General features: G+C 42.8%; 1 protein-coding gene across 4 annotated transcripts in view; it reads right to left on the reverse strand.

The window, feature by feature from the left end:
* Positions 1-19982, reverse strand: part of fmr1 (fragile X messenger ribonucleoprotein 1) — a 56658-nt gene extending 36676 nt beyond the window's left edge. The window contains exons 1-9 of one of the 4 annotated variants that reach the window (XM_060927384.1): positions 19694-19982; positions 15544-15596; positions 15165-15258; positions 15000-15071; positions 14662-14810; positions 11951-12044; positions 11693-11854; positions 1871-2041; positions 1690-1768 (exon numbers count right to left, since the gene is read on the reverse strand). In XM_060927384.1, the coding sequence (XP_060783367.1) occupies positions 1690-1768; positions 1871-2041; positions 11693-11854; positions 11951-12044; positions 14662-14810; positions 15000-15071; positions 15165-15258; positions 15544-15596; positions 19694-19744 (925 nt within the window). In that variant the 5' untranslated portion in view covers positions 19745-19982. The remainder of the gene's footprint in view (positions 1-1689; positions 1769-1870; positions 2042-11692; positions 11855-11950; positions 12045-14661; positions 14811-14999; positions 15072-15164; positions 15259-15543; positions 15597-19693) is intronic. The other 3 variants (XM_060927385.1, XM_060927386.1, XM_060927387.1) reach the window with 3 other exon arrangements.
* Between the last annotated feature and the right edge of the window lie 2437 nt (positions 19983-22419).

Consider the following 22419-nt stretch of genomic DNA (forward strand, 5'->3'; position numbering starts at 1 on the left):
AATCAGACAAAGGCTGAGCTCAGACCTGCACAGGTCTCTAGCAGTGAACCCTCTGGGGTCTGAGGGCATTTTCTGGCACTGTTGTCCATTTCAATAAATCTAAGCAGTATTTTTAAAGTCATATGACTTGTATTCAGCACAAGTTCAGCGACAATATGTAGTACCCATGCCATGATGGTACTTTAAAAACAAACAAAACCCACAGATAAATGAAGCTGTTGTAAAAAGCAGTTTTAGAACTGTGTTGGAATGTGTGAAAAAGCACTACCTTACCCATTGTGGTGAACCGTTTCAATCCCTTGAGGTGATTCTGTTCAGTCTTCGGAATGGATCAAGCACCAAAACTTAAATCTGCTCCACTGATTTGGACAATTAACTGGCCGTCAAAAAACCTACGTCCTATTGTTCTGGGATAAAGGGTTGCCAGTGGGAGGGGTATTCAATGAGAAGGGTAAAAATTTCCATTCCACTGAATGAGAAGAGTGAAAATCCCTCCCACTGCCAACTCTCAATCCCATCAGGTCAAATCACAATGGGTAAAGGTCATGTTTTTTTTTTTTTTAAATATACATTCCAACACCATACTAAAACTGCTTTTTAAACCAGCTTCATTTATCTGGTATTTGACTCGATTCAGTGAGTCTTGAAATTAAATCTTGTATTATTTTTACGCAGTTCAAAGCCACAGCCATCTCGGTTACACAATTGCTCTGTAATTTTGCTCCCACTCCAAATTTTACTCTCCAAACTCAATTTTTGAGGAAAATACTTTTAACTCTGGAAAAACTGCTCAGTCATTTTTCCTGCGTATGCACTACAGCACACACATCAACTAATCTGCTCATAATAAATAGGAGAAATATTTACACTTACTCCAGTTGATCTTCAGCTGGATCGAGTCGAGGTTTAAACCCACCCCACCCCCAATCGCTCATCATCAGTGTCGCGGTTCTCAAGATTGACTTGAATGCTGTCCTGAATCATCCGAAGCGCATAAAATCCGCGTGCCATCTCGCAACAAGTTTTACCTCCAAATAGCCTAAACTCCATCGGACAGATTTTATCCTGTTTACGGTCGGCGTTTCCACCGCGAAAGAGAAACCAATCAAAACCGAAAGAGTGAAAGTGATTATCATGCCATTACCATGTGACGAGTCTTTTATGAAATGTGTAAGTGGGAGCTCAGCGCTCCAACTCTGGTGTGACCGAGTAAGGTGACAACTTACGTTTCATCTAATTTAGGTCATTTAAAAAAATATTATGTTTGGCAGTGGGTACGTGGAAAAGTGTAACGTTTGTGTCAATACGTTCATCATGCTTGTACGATAAAAACTCGCAAAGATATTTATCTAAATACATGACCTACACATTCTAAACCTGTTGAGCTTTGCCAGCGAAGCTCTCGACCCCAGAGGGTTAAACATTAGCAGTGGACAACTTATTTCCTGCTCTCATCTCTAATTCTGACATCAAACTGAAATCCTGAGCTTTCGTCCTTACCTTTGCAACTCATTTCCAAAAGGATACTTTTTAGTGCCAGGATACGTTTAGTAAAGTAACTAAAGTTTTAACATCGATCGATAGATAACCGAGGGATGGATGGAATGAAATTAAACTAATATACATCTCAGAAACATGCCTATTACACATGTTTATTAATGCATGGACATTTCATTGATTTGTCTTTACCTACTAAATTCCTGGGTACCCTGATAACATCTTCGGAAAACTCCAGGTAGCTCCTGGCTTTGCGCACAGCATCCTGGTCCTGCAATCACACACCCTACCAGTCAAAAAAAAATAAAAAAAATCCTGCACAGCCAGAGTTTCAGATTGAACGCGATTATGTGAAAGCAGGCCTGCGGTGTACCTCGCCGTAGATGTGAAAGGTGCACGTCTCCTCGTCCAAGTCGATGTTGGTGACTCCGGGAACTTTGCGGGCCTGTTGGATGTTGGCTCCGTGTGTGCCGATGGCCAAACCCATCAGATCGTCACGCACCACAAACTGCTCGTGAAACCTTGACGCTAACTGACGAGAGCTCTGGAGAAAACGGAGGACATGACCATGAACCTGATTTACCCAAAACATCTTTTTAACTCGTATTTTTTGGGGGTTCAAAAGATGAACACCACTTAATTATCCTAGACAATAAGAACTCTATCACACACACACGTACATTACCATTTATATTTTAAAATTCATGGGAGCGTTTAGGAACTCAAGCATGTGTCCACGACTTCCTGTTTTCACTAGATTCCTTTAGTCATTCATGAATATGGGGAAGATCAGAAAGTGATACCGACAAGTTCTTTGGAACGTGCACCAGAAGAAAGCTTTTTCTCCTCCTTTCATCTTTAAAAGTAGGAGCCTGATGTTCACCAGATGCGACTAAAACTGCGACTAAAACCGCATCCTAATCCCCACTGTTAAATATGGTGGAGGATCTGTGAGAATGTAGCACAGTTACTCCTCTAAAAGCCTTGGGAACCTTGTTTAGATGCGTGGCATCCGGCACCAGCAGATTTGATGAAACTCTAGCTAGGAAGTTACAGCTTGGTCATGACTGGATCTTCCAGTAGAACAACGATCCAAACACGCACCCAAATCCTCAGAAAAACGGTTCAATTACCACAGAGTCAACATTCGACACGGCCCAGTTCCGCCTCAGTCCCCCGACCTAAAACCTGCTGAAAATCTGTGCTGAACAACAGCTCAGGAGACGAATCCACAAGACAGGGACTTCTGGACTGAGGAGCGGTCTCAAATTTCTCAGTCTGTATTCTGAAATTTCACCTTGGATGAAAGCCATGAAACTGGGGGTTGCACAAAGTACTAAATGCAGAGGTGCTACATGCATGATTGTGACACATGGTTCGACAAGGCCTTTTAATATACTTCGCGTAAAGCTCCTTCATTGAGAAGTACCAAGTTTTCATGCCGGATTAAATTACCAACAAAGATATTTTGAAGCTTTTTAATGCATCTTTAGCAGGGCAGCGTTCCCCCTGGGCTCTGAAAAATATTCGCCACTTTTGTTCCTTGGAAAACCAAGTCAAAGAAGTATTCTTCACTCACTCTGTATTTCTTCTTAGTTACCGACATATCAAAGTGGACTTCGTACAGATTTATACCAACCAAAAAACAATTCAAATAACTGTACTAGGCCTCTACATTACATATGAAATTTAGGCTCCACTCCAGCCTCTAATAAGAAAGACTCGATTTTGGGCACCCTGTGCACCATTAAGCCAAAATAAACCTCTTTAGCTTGAGCTTACTGAAGGTCATTTTAACAGGGAATTATTCAAAAGCGGTATTAGGACTCCCTTTAGGCCTTACTTCAACACAAAACCTGATTTACAATTGAACAGAGTTGAGAAGAGTCTGGGAACAACCAACAGTGAAGGAATTTGAATTTCCCGTCAATTTATAAACTGAACACAGAACGACACAGCATATGTTCAGCACGGGATCTCAACAGGCCATAGCACCTGAAACATCGCTCCCTTTAGTCGCCTGCCGGACTGACAGCACTTTCACATTGGTGCTTTTTTTACCGACCCCTGTGTTACTGACACTATCCGATGTGCTCGTGGACGGTCGGGGCTCTGAATAGGGCTGGGTTAAAAAAAAAAAAAAAAACGATCCGATATCGATTGACGTTCAAAAAATACGAGATCGATTCAAAAATGTGTGGATTGATCTCTTCCAGGTGGCAAGAGACCCTTCCCACGTGACGTCACGACAAACGCGGCCGCCATTTTGGACATGAACTACCAGTAGTCTACAGGCCTCTGCATGCTCTTGAGACAAGGCTTTCGCAGACAGTTGTAATTTATCGTTGAGCGGGGAGTAATAGGCGTGCGCGATGTTATTCACCGCCACAATGCAAGGGGGCGCGAAGTCGCGAAATCGCTAGGAGTAGTTGGTGGGTGTGGTTAGTGGAGTGTTTATCCTCCGGTTACTTATAATGACTAGAACTCGAGTCGTATAGATGTACATACTTCCTCACTTCCTCAATCAACCGCTCTTCGTGCTGCTCCATCTTCGCTCGTGTTTTTAAAAATGGCAGTCGTGAAAACAAAACAAACCGGGAAAGTAGGGAAGCGGAAGTGCGTGTACAGCGGATGTAGAGTGGACCAATCAGAGCCCTCTTGTCTGCGAGGCTTCTGCGATGGTCACAATTTTTGGGAGGTGTGCGCAGAGCGTCTGCGAAGGTGGGGGGGGGGCTACGCAGACACTGTCTGCGACGCTATCTGCGAGGACTGGGCTGTCAGCATAAATTGGCCTTACCACAGCCAACAACGAGGAACGACGGCGAAGCACCGAAAGGAATATAGCCATCAAAGAAAGTTTTTACTTTCAGCAAGACCATTATATTGTTGTGCACCTGGATGTAGTAACCATCAACACAAGGCAAGATTTATCATTTTATCGGATCCCGACAGATGCTGACCGACGGAGAAGATGGATGGTCTCTAAAATATTGGCAAAATGATGTTTATTGGTGTAGCAATCGTGTGTAACGGGAAGCATTTGCATATCCGAAGTGCTGTGTTTACATCAAAGATAAAATAAACCGATATGACAACGACTGCTGCTGCCAGGTTGGGGACACAAACTAGTAGAAAGGAAGTGTGCCAACAGACTTCCTTTGTGGTCGATTCTGCTTTAAGGTAAGATGCATTTAATTATTCGTCTGCTGTGGTTTGGAATCGGTAGCCTGACCGATTCGTTCATGTTTGTGGTGCCATTTGTTTGTTGATGCGATTTCCAGTGATGCTTTGGTGCTGCTGTGGATCAGATGTGTTGAGTAGCCTGACTGTTTTGTGTTTTTTTTTTCTTGCGTGTGGTATCATTGTTGACGCGAGGTTGTTTTTTGAACATGCCAATGCGGACACGATTTCCCCTGATGAGTTATGACTTCAGACGCGATGCGTGTGTGGAGTCCACGTGATATGTGTGTAAGATAGGCTTCTCATGTGTTTGGAGATCCGCGCTCTGAGACAAGCGCAAGCCCCCCCCAGGGAAAAAAAGGGACCCCCCCGGAAAATATCGGCATAGTTCGAACACTGGGTTGGAGAAAGTAATGGCAAATAGTGAGTGCACAAACCATAGAAGGTAAACTGTACACAGCGCCAGGGCAGTGTGATGGTATGTCTACTTTTAGATTGTGTTAGCTTATCAACGAACTCACTCGTCACTCGACGAGTTTCACGTCTTTACGACGGATACTTAAATGTGTGTTAGGTATTATTGTTGCAGTCTAAGCAGTCATTGTAGCAGCTAGATGAGCGAAAACCGAAAGGGTCTGTGCCATAAACCGTTATTTCTTCATGTCCAAAATGGCGGTCGCGTTTACGAAGGTCACGTGAGTGAAAAGGGTCTATAGGCACTATTTTCTCGGCCGCGCAAGTACCGCTATAAAAAGCGGGTGCCGGCAAATGAAACCGAAACTTAAGAACGCGAGATGGCTGAAGCTGCACAGCTAAAATCACCACCTGGCCTGAAAGCTGATGTATGGCGTTACTTTGGATTCAAACGTTACGAGGACAGAGACGAAGTCGACAGAACAAAAGCAGTGTGCAAACTGTGCCACATAGAGTAAATTATAGTGGCAATACAACCAGTCTCCGCAACCACTTATCCAGGCACCATGCCGACACCGTTTCAGCTAAACCTGCGGCGAATCAGACTGCACTGGAGAAGGCATTTGGTGTTAAATTACATGCATAAACACATATGTGGCTGTTCCTGTCAATAGGGACAGTTTTTACTTTAAAGTGACAATCCAGCAATATCTAAGTAGATCGATATCGGATCGAATCGTGACTAGGGACAGCGAAAACTAAAAAAAAAAAAAAAAAAAATCTTGACCGACCACCGAGCCTCATTAGCCGGTTAACCTATGAGTTTAAACAGGGATGCAAACGGCGCGCCTTTTTCACGCGTTGGAGTGTCTGAATAATTTTATCAGAGTAAATTCTGTATTAAAATTACTCCATAAGCAAATGCCGTTGCAGTCCATGAAAAAGCCGTGAAAAAGTCGGCATCTGCGCCTTTAGTTTGTGTGGAGAGATATGATCTGCAATAACATGCATTGTTGGCTACAGACCGAAACATACTTTCAGAATGCACTGGCCAAGGCAGGACTAAACTCCATGTGCCTTCTAATAATAATTTAAAAAAAAAAAATAGTAATTTGTAAGCTAAAAAGCCTGCGTCTACACTTTTTTTCTTTCGCCGAGTGGCAGCCAATGTTTCCAGATATTGCTGACATTTTCCAGTCCAAAATATGTTCAAAACCCGCCAAAATCCACTTAAAACCGCCCAATCTGGCAACACTGGTGGCAGATGTGTTCAACTGGGGCGGGGCATGACTGAATGGGTGCTTCTGATTTGTCAGCTGTCGTCCTTACACCGCATGGCATGGCCCAAGCGTTTACAAACACAGAATTCCAGGTTCTCCGCTCCAAAATCGGCAGCTTCAAAACGATTGATTTTTTTTTTCCCACCGACAAGCAAAAAAAAAAAAAACAATTAGCCAGTTAACGTTGATTCGGTCAACCACCGGTCAAACGGTCATCGGTTAACATCCCTAATCGTGACCTTATGAATCGGAATCGAATCGATCCAGGAAATCTGGATCGATTCCCAGCCCTAGCTCTGAATGTGCCTCCCCTGTGCCGGCTTCAGCCCTTAAAGCAGATACGCAGAGCCATGGCCTTACTTTCGTTTATAAATGCCTTGAGACCTCAAGAATGGCACAGGAATAGTTTTAAGCATTAACAATAAATCTAATATAGTAATTTTTACGATTAAAATGATTTATATAGGTCGCGGCCTGAGTGAACGACCTTGGCGTCCGTAACGTCACAGCAGGAAGTCTATCGGTCTCGTCGCCATTTCTGCTACACTTAAACACAGCTGACTGCCACTCCGATCCTCCATTTTGAGCTAATTTATCGCCATGCCATGCAGCAACATGACAGAAGCTGGATTTACGTTGCATTCAGGGCCCAAGAATGTTCAAACTGCAAAGATTTGGACGCGTTTTGCGAGAAGTTCACGGGCACGTTGGACGCCTGTGAAGTGGTCTCTCCTCTGCACATTTTACTGAAGACTCGTACGAGACCTCTGATCTGTTGAGGAGCGCTGGCTATAAGCCCGTATTGAAAGAGGGTGCAGCACCAATTAAAGGAAAGGAAAACTACAAGAAAAGGAAAGTCTCATCTCATCTCATTATCTCTAGCCGCTTTATCCTTCTACAGGGTCGCAGGCAAGCTGGAGCCTATCCCAGCTGACTATGGGCGAAAGGTGGGGTACACCCTGGACAAGTCGCCAGGTCATCACAGGGCTGACACATAGACACAGACAACCATTCACACTCACATTCACACCTACGGTCAATTTAGAGTCACCAGTTAACCTAACCTGCATGTCTTTGGACTGTGGGGGAAACCGGAGCACCCGGAGGAAACCCACACGGACACGGGGAGAACATGCAAACTCCACACAGAAAGGCCCTCGCCGGCCCCAGGGCTCGAACCCAGGACCTTCTTGCTGTGAGGCGACAGCGCTAACCACTACACCACCGTGCCGCCCCGAAAAGGAAAGTATTTATTTTATTTATTTTTTAAAAGGAAGGCAAGTTCGGTTGCACCAGTCTTCCCGAGTGAGCTGAGGGTTGCTGCTAAAACCCGAGACGGAACATATCGCTTGGGCAGTGACCTCCCTGCAGTTGTTGCTAAAACCGGTGACATCCCGTTCCGTCCCGGGTTTTAGTAATTGCCTGAGCAGAGCAGTAATGGCGGAATGCACAGTATGAAGAGAAGTGGAGCAGCCGTCTTATTTCTAAACTGGATATTGCTGCCATCTCGCCCTTCCGTGGAAGAAGTGAATGAATGGAGAACTGACAGTCAGATTGTTTGTTTCAAAAACAAACCGGCCACAAGATCAGCCTTCAAGAAGTGAGAACACGGACGGGTAAGCTCCGACTCTCATTTGGATTAAAAAAAATAATAATAATTGTTTACCTGCATTTAGATTAATACATGTAGCTTGTATTGTGTATTTAAATTACAGGTATAAGATTATTTAATTTGCTTCAGAATGCGATTGTCTCAGTTCATCTGATTATTTAATTAGCCTTTTACTTTTCATCAGTGAAAATGCATGCATGTACATGCGTGTTGCACAAGTTATAACACCCTATCCTGTTTTAAGGAGAGTCAACCACAATCAATGAAGTTAAATCAGTCTTAGTTGAGCAAGTCGGTAACGATATTTCTTACCTTCATCATAAATTTTTATATATGGCCCTTTTCCACTACCCTTTTTCAGCTCACTTCAGCCCGACACGGCTCGCGTTTCGACTACCTCAGAGCAGCACGACTCAGCTCGCTTCAGCCCTGCTTAGCACCCAAAACTCGCACGGTTTTGGAGTGGGGCTGAAGCGAGCCAAACCGAGCCGAGTGGGGCTAGGGGCGTGAGGAGACACTCCCCTGTGCACTGATTGGTGAGGAGGAGTGTCCTCACATGCCCACACACGCCCCGCGAGCACGCTGGGATCTGTAAACACCGTAAACCCGGAAGAAGAATAATTACGAATTACGAGAATTTCTGAAGCCTTATGCGCCTCGCCTCATCTATACGCTCTTGCCAGTATCTGTTGGCGCTGTCGGTGACAACAAGCCACAGCACCAAGACCAGCAACACTAACGACTCCATGTTTATTGTTGACTATCCGGGTTGTGAGACTACCGCTTAAAAGATCACTGATGTCACTGTTTGCGCCACCTAACGACATCACGTGACGTCCACCCACTTTCGCTAACTCCACCCAATGTGTCCACCCACTTCCAGCCAGCACGGTTCAGCGCGGTTGTAGTCGAAATGCAACTCCAACAGCCCCACTCAGCTCGACTCAGCCCAACTCAGCACCGCACGGCTCAGCCCGACTCAGCCGCGTTGGTAGTGGAAAAGCGGCATTATATGACTTTGATCAATAGCTGTAAAAGGCCTCGGCCTTAAAACCGGTTCCCACTGTGACGTCACGCACTCGGGGCTGGCTGGCTCAGCGGGGCAGCTCAAATACCAACTTTGTGGTCGATTTTAACTCTCAAAAATATATATATTTTTTATTCCCATTCATGCAGCATACAAGGGTCAAGGATGGAGATACTATCCACTCGGAAATTTATTTAAAAATAAAGGCTCGGCGTATCTCCTTTAAAATCATTTTCAGTGCTTGAAGAAGCCCGCCGAAAACCTTTATCAGCTTCCGACTGCGCCATTGTTTGAGTTGCACAGAGATAAGGCCAAAAAAAAAAAAAAAGTGTGTTTCAGGTAACCCGACCGATCGAGAATTTCCGCGTCGAAATTGCCGACCGTAAAGTTATTACAAATTTCCCTCAATATTTTAGTGTAAGCGGCGTTAGTTTGTCAATTTTTTGTTTCAACGCATTCAAGTTGTGAAAGAAACGATAAAAAGTAAAATGTTTCGCCACTTCTATCAGCCCTCCTGCATAAACATGGAAGCGCACTTGTATACTGAAGGAGGAAGGTAAAACTGAGCCGAGCCGCCATTTTGAATCCTCATTCAAGGCTGTAATGCAAATTGCTTCCTCTTCAGTATACAAGTGCACTTCCATGGCAGGGAAAAACACTACATTTTGCCGCCTATGTAGTCCCCGATTTATACAAATAGTAGTCATTCAGGATTCAGCCATGTTTTTGCTCGGTGTTTTTGCTCGACCCAAGTTCTACAGTAGGCTCAGCTAGGCCGTCTGCTTTTAATGGAAGTAGCCTAGCCTAGGACGTTATTTTCACGTTATTTCTTGATAAGGTTTTTTCACGTTATTACATGAAAATATCATGAAATAACGTGATAAGTTCGTATCATGAAATTACGTGATGTTATTACATGATAAATATATTGTAAAAACATGATAACTTTGTTAACAATATCTTTTCACGTAATTACTTGATTCTAAGCCAATTTTTTTTTAGTGTGGCAGCAATACACTTCCGTAGATCATAACTCGAACTCTCGCGATTTTTTTTTATTCGTTTAAAGATTTAAAACACTTATTTTATTATGATGTGTGGTATCAAGGATTCTGTGCCAAAATACTATTTTGTAAGATGTTTACTTGTGTTAATTTTTTCGAACAAAATAAAAAAAAAAAAAAAAAAGGGGGAAAAAAAAACAAACAAAAAAAAAAAAAAAAACTTTTTCCTACCTACCGACCTTATTTTAGTATTTCATGTTACCTGAAACACACTATCTTTTTTTTTTTGGCCTAATTACACCACCGCACCAGGTCGATTAAGATGCGCTGTGATTGGTCCAAAGTTCGGCGCTCATTATGTGGTCGATTTTTATTGGTCACATGCTCATTGTTTACACCCTGGCTTCCCGCAGTCTCTTCACCGCAGCTGGATTTCAGCAAACGGAAGGATTTATGGAGCGATTTCTATAAACGATGACTTATGATAATGATGACAAACACATCCGTCACTGTGATGACTGCTAGTAATTTTTCTCTTAGTCACTGATGGATTATGCTCGTCAATGACGGAAGCCGGCGGGAACCTTGGCAGGGATGCTAATACTTTTGGAGCTGACTGTAAATATAGTATACACAATAAACACTTGAAAATGTGATCAAATGTGTGTAAAAAAAAAAAAATTGTAAAAATGATCATTTCATCGTGGGTGGCACGGTGGTGCAGTGGTTAGCGCTGTCGCCTCACAGCAAGAAGGTCCGGGTTCGAGCCCCGTGGCCGGCGAGGGCCTTTCTGTGCGGAGTTTGCATGTTCTCCCCGTGTCCGCGTGGGTTTCCTCCGGGTGCTCCGGTTTCCCCCACAGTCCAAAGACATGCAGGTTAGGTTAACTGGTGACTCTAAATTGACCGTAGGTGTGAATGTGAGTGTGAATGGTTGTCTGTGTCTATGTGTCAGCCCTGCGATGACCTGGCGACTTGTCCAGGGTGTACCCCGCCTTTCGCCCGTAGTCAGCTGGGATAGGCTCCAGCTTGCCTGCGACCCTGTAGAACAGGATAAAGTGGCTAGAGATAATGAGATGAGATCGTTTCATCATCATTTGCATTAAACTTTATCTTACAGATCAACCCGCAGCACTTTGAACTTGGACACGAAGGTCTGCCTCGCCGTTTAGTTACTTTGAATAAAAGGATCTAACGAATCATTCGAAAATATATTCTTAGACATATACTTGGGCGAAGAGTGAGAAAATTCAGAATACACTTAAGCGAACATGCAAATTAAAACTTATTCTGGGCACAAAGCAAACTGCTTTAAAAGGGTTTAATGATTCCAGGCGTGGTCCGAATCGTAACACTTCCAAAAAAAAAGCGCTTGCTAATCTTTATTTGTTCTGACGCTGCCCTCGCTCTGCGCGCCAGTGTGGAAGCCCGTTCTGCCAGGGTCTGGAATGCAACAGCTGTGCATCCGAACAACTTACGAGATAGCAAAACCCTCTTGCTCCTGTTAAATATAGACACTGAAGTGCCACACAGCACATTTGCAGGCCACAATCCCATCATTACGTGACACACTCCATTCCCAAACGGCAGAAACAGATTTAGCAGCTAGATTCTATTGCAGTGCAGTCGATTGGGGCAGACTGGACAGAGTAAGTAAGTAAATAAGTAAGTAAGTAATTACAAGCGAGTGGAACGCAGGAGGATATCTGCGTACTAGCGGCCGTACCTCCAGCTGCCTGCTGGCCTCCTCGTTCCTTTGCATGAGGGCCATTTTGGTGCGCAGGCTCCTGAAGTGCATGTCCGTCAACATGGTCGCCCGTTTAGTCGTCACCTCGTTGACTGACTGGAATGGACCAAAAGGACGTCAAGATGGAGATAAGGAGAAAACGAGAGATCACTGGAGAAATGACTAAATGCTGATTCCAGACTTTTGACTCACCAGAATGACCAGCTGCTTCTTCTCCGAGTCATACGTGACGTTGAAAGCTCCCACGGCTTTTTTGAAATCTTTGTGAGCCGAGTCTTTTGCGCAGCTGTGGAAATTAACAGACCACAACCTGATTACAATTCAACCATAAGTACAAAAAAAAAAAAAAAAAAAGGGGGGGACAAATAGCATAAACCGTTTTTATACTACAGTTTTAGACCAGAACGACACTGTGACACACTGGTCCTTTTGCAGTATATCATTTTCAGGGCAACGTAGATGGCTGCTGCTAATAAATAAACAAATAAAAACTTTTTTTTCCCCCCTCCAATTGATACATTTCATTTAAAAATTTCGAATTCCTTTTAAGGAAATGGACAGTCTTGGGCAGCTTTGCTCTCCCGAGGGGTGGAGCTCATTTCCAGGCCAGAAATAATGCAAACAGAAGCATGAACCTTATACGTTATCATCATGATGCTCTGCATTTAAAAAAATAACGAGTCAGCCAAGATCAGATGGACCTTATAGGTTCCAAAATAACAAAAAACCCAAGGTTACCCAAAATGGTCAAAACTGTGATATTATGGGCTTGAACATATTGGGGTCCCATACCTAAAATTTCATGTAGCATTCTCTTCCCGTTTTGAAAATATACCTCATTTTATACATGCCCCATTCTGCTAGGTTGTTGACGTTACGGACACTACGTTATAAGGCCACTTTTGGCCGGCAATAGGGGAGGCCACTCAAACGAGGTTCAACTGTACATGAATAGCCGTCTCAAAAACAAAAGTGTTAAAAAGCACATTATGTAAAAAAAAAAAGAAAAGTGTTATTAACAAGCCAGGGCTGTATCTTGAATGGTCAAAATATGTCTTGGTAACATCTCATCTCATTATCTCTAGCCGCTTTATCCTGTTCTACAGGGTCGCAGGCAAGCTGGAGCCTATCCCAGCTGACTACGGGCGAAAGGCGGGGTACACCCTGGACAAGTCACCAGGTCATCACAGGGCTGACACATAGACACAGACGACCATTCACACTCACATTCACACCTACGGTCAATTTAGAGTCACCAGTTAACCTAACCTGCATGTCTTTGGACTGTGGGGGAAACCGGAGCACCCGGAGGAAACCCACGCGGACACGGGGAGAACATGCAAACTCCGCACAGAAAGGCCCTCGCCGGCCACGGGGCTCGAACCCGGACCTTCTTGCTGTGAGGCGACAGCGCTAACCACTACACCACCGTCTTGGTAACATCTTGATTATAATAATTTAGTGTTCAAATAGTTGGCCTGTGGGGTCTTAATTCAATCAATTACAACTTCGAGAGAAGAATAGGATTAATTTGCGTCATTCTCACATGAAGGTTTCATTTAAATTTGTCAAGAAGTCTCAATTAACTGGCTTTACCAAAATATCAATTTGGCGTTACGGACACTACATATTGCAAATATATCTAACAACTAAAGACGTATGAATATGTAACTAGAGCCCTGCATGAGGCCAACAGGACCAATGCATGTCATAATCACCAAAAATGGTAAAAAATTCTGCAGCATTCTGTTACAGCAAGACATTCTGTTATGGACACTACAGAAAACAACGGAAATGACACGCAAAATCTTTGGCATGTGAATTTTGCAAACATATGCCCCCAGCGACAAGGTTTTTGTATCAAATCATCTCACATACTACATAAAATGTCTGTATTTAATTTAAAGTGTTTATTAAAATGCATTAAATAAGATTTCTCAGGGCGGCACGGTGGTGTAGTGGTTAGCGCTGTCGCCTCACAGCAAGAAGGTCCTGGGTTCAAGCCCCGGGGCCGGCGAGGGCCTTTCTGTGCGGAGTTTGCATGTTCTCCCCGTGTCCGCGTGGGTTTCCTCCGGGTGCTCCGGTTTCCCCCACAGTCCAAAGACATGCAGGTTAGGTTAACTGGTGACTCTAAATTGATCGTAGGTGTGAATGTGAGTGTGAATGGTTGTCTGTGTCTATGTGTCAGCCCTGTGATGACCTGGCGACTTGTCCAGGGTGTACCCCGCCTTTCGCCCGTAGTCAGCTGGGATAGGCTCCAGCTTGCCTGCGACCCTGTAGAAGGATAAAGCGGCGAGAGATAATGAGATGAGAAGATTTCTCAGGCCATTTTCAACTTTGCAGTGACAAAGAAAACAAATTAGGTTCAGCACCCCCCATTGACAAAACTATTGTGAAAGATTTCATTTTTATCGGAATTCCGTGATTCAGCTGTCAATTTGTTCCTCAAAAATCTGCTGATTTACTAAAACAGTTAGTGTTTGACAAATTATTGCCAAGTTTAAGCAGCAATGATGCATTCTGGGGTATTAAATCAAATGAACATGCGTTACATGGTGAAAATGTGCAATATGAAGAGTTTGTCTGATAAAAAAAAAAAACCTGAACCATGGATTCAGTGGTGGTAAATTATGATCTGGCTTTGAAACGTCATACATTGGCAATGATAGTCTACCATTACAACATATGAAATAGTTTAATAAACATAAATAGAAGGCTGTTACATGGTGTTACATGATCTCAAACAAGTAGGTAAATCTGATTGTGGCTGACCCGTAAATAAATAAATTATTATTTAAAAAAAAATCCCTATTTTCTTCAGGGATATTTACAGAAAATTAGAACGAACATCTTAAACACGTCAACTGAATAAGCTTGAAATGGAAACGTAATGAAATGCATACATCTGTCGCAGGTCTTCTGGAACGTCCAGTCTGATTTTCAAGAACGGGTTCTTTGTGGTGGCTTTGTTCGGGTTCACGGGCCGCAGCCTCTCTAACGTGACGATTTCGTTGAGTGTGGCATCGCAGGCTGCGTATTCGATGACATAAAACTGGAGGAAACAAAGCCACAAGTTACCACTTGCGAGCTGAAAAACAGCCGTAATTTCTTCAGACTGAAACGAAGGAAGCATGAAAATATCCACTTCCTTCCTGTGACGTCAAAACTATCGTTCAAGACTTGCATAATTAATTTGAATTCTAAACTATGCACGAAACATCCAACTTAAAATCCTGCCCACCTCTCCTTTCACCATGCGCACTTTAGCTTGCCACCACCCACACGGCTCCTTGTCATTAGCCCTGGAGTACACCTTCAAACCAAACAAAGACAAATGAGTCAATTAAAACTGAAAAAAACTGTACGCTTGTCTTGTTTTCTGATTTTTTTTTTAAATAGCACATACCTCAACCTCATCACTCTCAGTGATCTCTTTCTGAACCCCAGCAGGAGGAGGGAACCGCACATCATGAAAAGGGATCTGTCGCTCCGGCTGCCAACTACAACATCGAATAATGAGAGAGAGATGAAAAAAAAAAAATTAAAAATGGTTGCTTCATTAGAACTTCTGGAAACACACACTGGCCTGTATAGGCACTCAAGCGCATGAATGTAGATTTGGGTAAATGCCACGAGTCGTGCACAATCATTATTACATTATAATAACATATTACAATACATAATGCAAAGATTGTACATAATTATTAAATCTCTTAAAGGTCAATATAAAGCTTAAGTGTGCCATATTTGACACAGGAGTGTCACTGCAATATGACGATACTCACTTGTTTTCAAACGTCACAGTGACCGTGTTCTCATGAACGTCCTTCACGAATGCCTGCGTGATGAAACAATTATTCGCAACAATTTTTTTTTTCCCCCAGAACAACATGAAAATACATGACATTCCTTTCGCAACTGTCCAAGAACCTACCTGGAAAACGGTTTCTCACAATGCACTAGAATTTTCTTTTGAATTTGTACCAGATCAGATTTCAAAGTTTGTGACCAACCGAAGCTCTCATCTTTCGGGAGAATTCTATCGCACCATAAACTGTTTGTACAACTCACTTTTAAGGAAAGCCGTGCAGCTTGTCATGTATAACGTATATTACAGATACTGTATTGTTCCACATTCGCTGGATATGAGAAATCGTGCACTCTGACTACTCTACTACGAGGAGTACTGAAAAGCAAAATTGCGGAGCGTGTTGCTGAACCAGCCGAGGACTAAATAAAAACTACTCAAAAATAAAGCCACAAAAAAAAATACATGAAAAAAGGCAACAAAACATGGAATAAAAGTATTTCATGGTAAACACGTATCTTTTTTTAAAATTATTTTTCAAGAATTATTATAGCAATTTTCTCGTCATTGCGCCGGTTTGTTTACATTCTAAGCGGAAATTATTTTGTCGGATGTTTTGTATAACGTTTTTAATTTATCGAATTTGCAAAAAAAAAAAAAAGCCCCGTTTCTCAAAATCCAGTGAACGTGGATAGAATAAAACCGTTATTCCACTCAGTCTTGTCGTACATGGCTTATAGCCAACTCAGCGCCATGTGCCTCGTCGGCTCTCAGCTCACGTACGACCCAATTTCGTGGAATAACTTAATTTTTGCTATTATAGATATTTTTATGCATTACATAGCTATTGTATATTATAGTGTTTGTTCCAGACAGGTAGAGATATTCAGATTACAGATCGATATTGTATAGACATTGTGCATAATATATCATGTATATTGTATAGTTATAATAGTTGTTGTAGATTGCATATTTATTAGATTGTATAATGTATATAATGTCCATTATATATGCACATTTTTCTTATATTACATATACATATCTTCACACTTTTTTTCCCCCTCCTCTGTATCGCCAGAGACACACAAACTACCAGAACCAAATTCTGTGCGTGTGTGTCGACATACTTGGCCAATAAACCCGATTCTGATTCTAATTCTTAGTGCTAGCTTATAGCCGGACCATAACATTGAACAGAACAGAATAGAATAAAAAAAAGTTTACTGCACAAGTACACTTGAACTCTTGAGCACTAAAACCACTATAATAAACAGGGAGATTACTAAATCGAGCTATGTAAGGCTGTCGAACTGAGTGCAACTGTACAGAAAAATACAAATATACGCATATATAATTAATCTCATTATCTCTAGCTGCTTTATCCTGTTCTACAGGGTCGCAGGCAAGCTGGAGCCTATCCCAGCTGACTACAGGCGAAAGGCGGGGTACACCCTGGACAAGTCGCCAGGTCATCACAGGGCTGACACATAGACACACAACCATTCACACTCACACCTACGGTCAATTTAAGGCCAATTTATGCTGACAATGCAGTCCTCGCAGATGGCGTCTGCGTAGCCACCCCCTTCGCAGACGCTCTGCGCGCACCTCCCAAAAATTGTGACCACCGCAGAAGCCTCGCAGACAAGAGGGCTCTGATTGGTCCACTCCAGGTCCACTCTACATCCGCTGTACATGCGCTTCCGCTTCCCTACTTTCACGGTTTGGTTTGTTTTCACTACCGCCATTTTTAAAAACACGAGCGAAGATGGAGCAGCACGAAGAGCGGTTGATCGAGGAAGTGAAGAAGTACGTCCATCTATACGACTCCAGTTCTAGTCATTATAAGTAACCGGAGGATAAACACTCCACTAACCACACCCACCAACTACTCCTAGCGATTTCACGCCCCCTTGCATTGTGGCGGTGAATAACATCACGCACGCCTATTACTCCCTGCTCAACGATAAATTACAACCGTCTGCGAAAAGCTATCTGCGAAAGCCTTGTCGCAAGAGCATGCAGAGGCCCTTAGAGTCACCAGTTAACCTAACCTGCATGTCTTTGGACTGTCGGGGAAACCGGAGGAAACCCACGCGGACACGGGGAGAAAGAACATGCAAACTCCGCACAGAAAGGCCCTCGCCGGCCACGGGGCTCGAACCCGGACCTTCTTGCTGTGAGGCGACAGCGCTAACCACTACGCCACCGTGCCGCCCCTATATAATAAATATCTATCTGAAAACGGTACTGCACATTCGGATTGAGGACGTACGCAGAGATGGTGCGAACAGAAGTGAGGACCGTACAAGACTGTGACAACAGAATACAGTAGCGATATCCCAGTCGACCGAAGGCTTGCGAAAAACGCATACTGCACCTTTAATGCAGAATTTATGACAGGAGTTAGAGATAAAAATAGCAGGAAGTCAGATCTAGAGGCTTTGAGTTGGTTTCAGGGAAATATTAAGATGATTAGAAGGAAGAGTACAGTCTGTCCTGAGACTGTAAAGGCAGATCTGAAGTTGGGAAAAATAGCAACACACATACAGAGAGAGAAAAAGACAGACATGACAAAATCCTTTGTACTTTGTTGGTACGAGCCAACAAACATACACTACCGTTCAAAAGTTTGGGGTCACTTTGAAATGTCCTTATTTTTGAAAGAAAAGCACTGTTCTTTTCAATGAACATCACTTTCAACTAATCAGAAATCCACTCTATACATTGCTAATGTGGTAAATGACTATTCTAGCTGCAAATGTCAAAAAAAAAAAAAGTCCTTTCCGAGAATCACTTCATTTGTTTCTCCCAGCCCTGCTTAAAGCTACTTAATCTTGTTATAATACAAACTATTACACATGCCTATCTGTTCTTTAACTTGTCCTTCATTTAAAAACTGGTACAAGAACCAGTTTGAATCAATCTGTATTTTGGACCCCTGCGACACAAACTTTGTACCCTGATTGTAAAACAACCCAGAAGGCAAATACTTACCATGCATTGCTTGCTTTAGCTTAGAGCTTAGAAACTGACAATGCAAAAAAAAAGGGACTTTCTGAGACAATTCCAGGCAATGGGAAATTCTGAAATAGTAACATGTAGGGTATGTTGCTAAGGAAAAAAAAAAAAGTTGCTTACGCTATGTATGTATTATCTTAACACGTCCATTTGTGTCATTGTGGCTTGTGAAAATGACAATAAAGGTAATATACACTACCGTTCAAAAGTTTAGGGTCACTTTGAAATGTCCTTATTTTTGAAAGAAAAGCACTGATATTTTCAATGAAGATCACTTTAAACTAATCAAAAATCCACTCTATACATTGCTAATGTGGTAAATGACTATTCTAGCTGGTTTTTGGTGCAATATCTCCATAGGTGTATACAGTAGAGGCCCATTTCCAGCAACTCTCACTCCAGTGTTCTAATGGTACAATGTGTTTGCTCATTGCCTCAGAAGGCTAATGGAGGATTAGAAAACCCTTGTACAATCATGTTAGCACAGCTGAAAACAGTTGAGCTCTTTAGAGAAGCTATAAAACTGACCTTCCTTTGAGCAGATTGAGTTTCTGGAGCATCACATTTGTGGGGTCGATTAAATGGCCAGAAAAATGTCTTGACTAGATTTTCTATTCATTTTACAACTTATGGAGGGAAATAAAAAAAAAAAAAAGTGTGACTTTTCATGGAAAACACAAAATTCGTCTGGGTGACCCGAAACTTTTGAACGGTAGTGTAAAGACAGTGTAATCTATAATCCAGCACGCAGGAGCCTCATAAAAATGATTCAGTGCTGCCTGACCAACAGGCCAACATTATTTTAGTCTTTCCTGGAGGCCTAAACAGCACTGCGGATCCTTTTTTTTCCGGTTTAACTAACAGCCAATGGAGCTTAAAGTTAAATCCATGGAGCGTCTAAGAATAAATACGGGACCGAAAGGCCTCTGGATGGAGCTGCTAGAAGGGCGGCAGCTCAAAATCCAAGCCCCGAACATGGTCATGTAGGCCTGGGGAGTCGATCCAGGCCCATACGCCGAGTGTTAATGCAGTAAGTGTGCAGAATAAACGCGGATAAATCCATCCACACGGATGTGAGAGTGAGTGCTTCAGAGAGGGGCACCTACCTTGTAGAAAGCCCCGCTCGCGCCCCGCACTTCCACCGCTAGCTCCTCCATGACGCCGATTAAACACACACACACACTACTGCGTTCGTCTGTCGCACTTCCTTCTTCGCTAATCACAACAGCTTTCTCTTGTTGTTTAACGTCGCTGTGCGTCGAAGTTTACGCGAAAACGAAACATATATACAGAAGCGGCTAGCGTTAGCATGGACACAGCAGCTGCGCGTGAACGCGTTGATGTAAACACATACAACAGAGACTCCCCTTTTACCCGGGTCACGTGACCGACGTGCTCTTCCTTACGTCTGGCTTCCCCGGATTATTAAAAAAACCAAGCTGAAAACGTCAACTTCCGGAAGTAATTTTTTTTATATATATATATATAACTATATATGTTTAGACTCACGGCGTACAGTTCTCCTGTATAAATTATAAACCGCGTTTTCTTGATATTCCAAAATTAAAAAAAAAAAAAAAAAGTTTCATTCGACCAACATTACAGCAAGTCCCACCAATCAGAAAGGCGTCTGTTCCCAAAAATCCCGCCTCCTTCGCTTGGATTGGCTGAATCTAATACTATTCTCTTATACGATCTATTCAGTAATGGACACTTTGGACACAAATGTTCTGTTTATTTTTGCTTTGCTTGCAGAAATAGATCCCAAAGAATCTACACTCACTTTACAGGACATTGGCTAAAAAAAAACAAAAAAACATGGACTACATTACAGCAAGTCCCACCAATCAGAAAGGCGTCTGTTCCCAAAAATCCCGCCTCCTTCGCTTGGATTGGCTGAATCTAATACTATTCTCTTATACGATCTATTCAGTAATGGACACTTTGGACACAAATGTTCTGTTTATTTTTGCTTTGCTTGCAGAAATAGATCCCAAAGAATCTACAATCACTTTACAGGACATTGGCTAAAAAAAAAAAAAAAAGGACTACATTACAGCAAGTCCCACCAATCAGAAAGGCGACTGTTCCCAAAAATCCCGCCTCCTTCGCTTGGATTGGCTGAATCTAATACTATTCTCTTATACGATCTATTCAGTAATGGACACTTTGGACACAAATGTTCTGTTTATTTTTGCTTTGCTTGCAGAAATAGATCCCAAAGAATCTACACTCACTTTACAGGACATTGGCTAAAAAAAAAAAACAACAACATGGACTACATTACAGCAAGTCCCACCAATCAGAAAGGCGACTGTTCCCAAAAATCCCGCCTCTTTCGCTTGGATTGGCTGACTCTTATACTATTCTCTTATACTAATATTCTCGATCTAGTCAGTAATGAACACTTTGGACACAATCTGGCTAAATGTTCTGTTTATTTTTGCTTTGCTTGCAGAAATAGATCCCGAAGAATCTACACTCACTTTACAGGACATTGGCTAACATTTTTTTTTTAATTTTCATTAGACCAACATGGACTAAATTACAACAAGTCCCACCAATCAGAAAGGCGACTATTCCCAAAAATCCCGCCTCCTTCGCTTGGATTGGCTGAATCTAATATGATTCTCTTATGCTAATATTCTCGATCTATTCAGTAATGGACACTTTGGACACAATCTGGCTAAATGTTCTGTTTATTTTTGCTTTGCTTGTAGAAATAGATCCCAAATAATCTACACTCACTTTACAGGACATTGGCTAAAAAAAAAAACGGATTACATTACAGCAAGTCCCACCAATCAGAAAGGCGAGTTTTCCCCAAAACCCCGCCTCCTTCTCTTGGATTGGCTGACTCTTATACTATTCTCCAATACTAATATTCTCGAGCTATTCAGTAATGGACACTTTGGACACAATCTGGCCAAATGTTCTGTTTATTTTTGCTTTGCTTGCAGAAATAGATCCCGAAGAATCTACACTCACTTTACAGGACATTGGCTAACAGGCTAGCTAGCAAGCTCACATCGATGTGATTGATGTGTACAATTGGCATTTCATCTTCATCATGTTTTAAGTGAAAAGTTGTATTCCTGAAAAGTATCATTTGCCATGTTTGCTGATGATGCTGCGAACGACCATAGTAACCATTTGGAACTATCCATCCATCCATCCATCCATCCATCCATTATCTGTAGCCACTTATGCTGTTCGACAGGGTCGCAGGCAAGCTGGAGCCTATCCCAGGTGACTACGGGTGAGAGGCGGGGTAGACCCCGGACAAGTCGCCAGGTTATCGCAGGGCTGACACACAGAGACAAACAACCATTCACACTCACATTCACATCTACGGTCAATTTAGAGCCACCAATTAGCCTAACCTGCATGTCTTTGGACTGTAGGGGAAACCGGAGCACCCGGATGAAACCCACGCAGACATGGGGAGAACATGCAAACTCCACACAGAAAGGCCCTCGCCGGCTGCTCAGCTCGAACCCAGGACCTTCTTGCTGTGAGGCAACAGTGCTAACCACTACACCACCGTACCGCCCCCGTTTGGAACTAGGAAGTGAAATATTAGCACTCTTGGAACACCACTTGACCAATCAAATTAATGGAGCCAAACTAATTGTTGCAGAAGTGAAATCAACGTCCCTTCTTCCTTTTCAACTTCATCTTCTTCCGCTCCCATTAGGGGTCACCACAGCAGATCTGTTCTACATATTTGATTTCACACGGGTTTTACACCGGATGCCCTTCTGGACACAACCTTCCCAAAGCTATCTGGGATGGGGACCAGCACTAAGTATGCACTGGCTTGGACAACCCC

This window comes from Neoarius graeffei, chromosome 8 (genome assembly GCF_027579695.1).
Source record: "Neoarius graeffei isolate fNeoGra1 chromosome 8, fNeoGra1.pri, whole genome shotgun sequence".
Classification (NCBI taxonomy): Eukaryota; Metazoa; Chordata; class Actinopteri; order Siluriformes; family Ariidae; genus Neoarius; species Neoarius graeffei.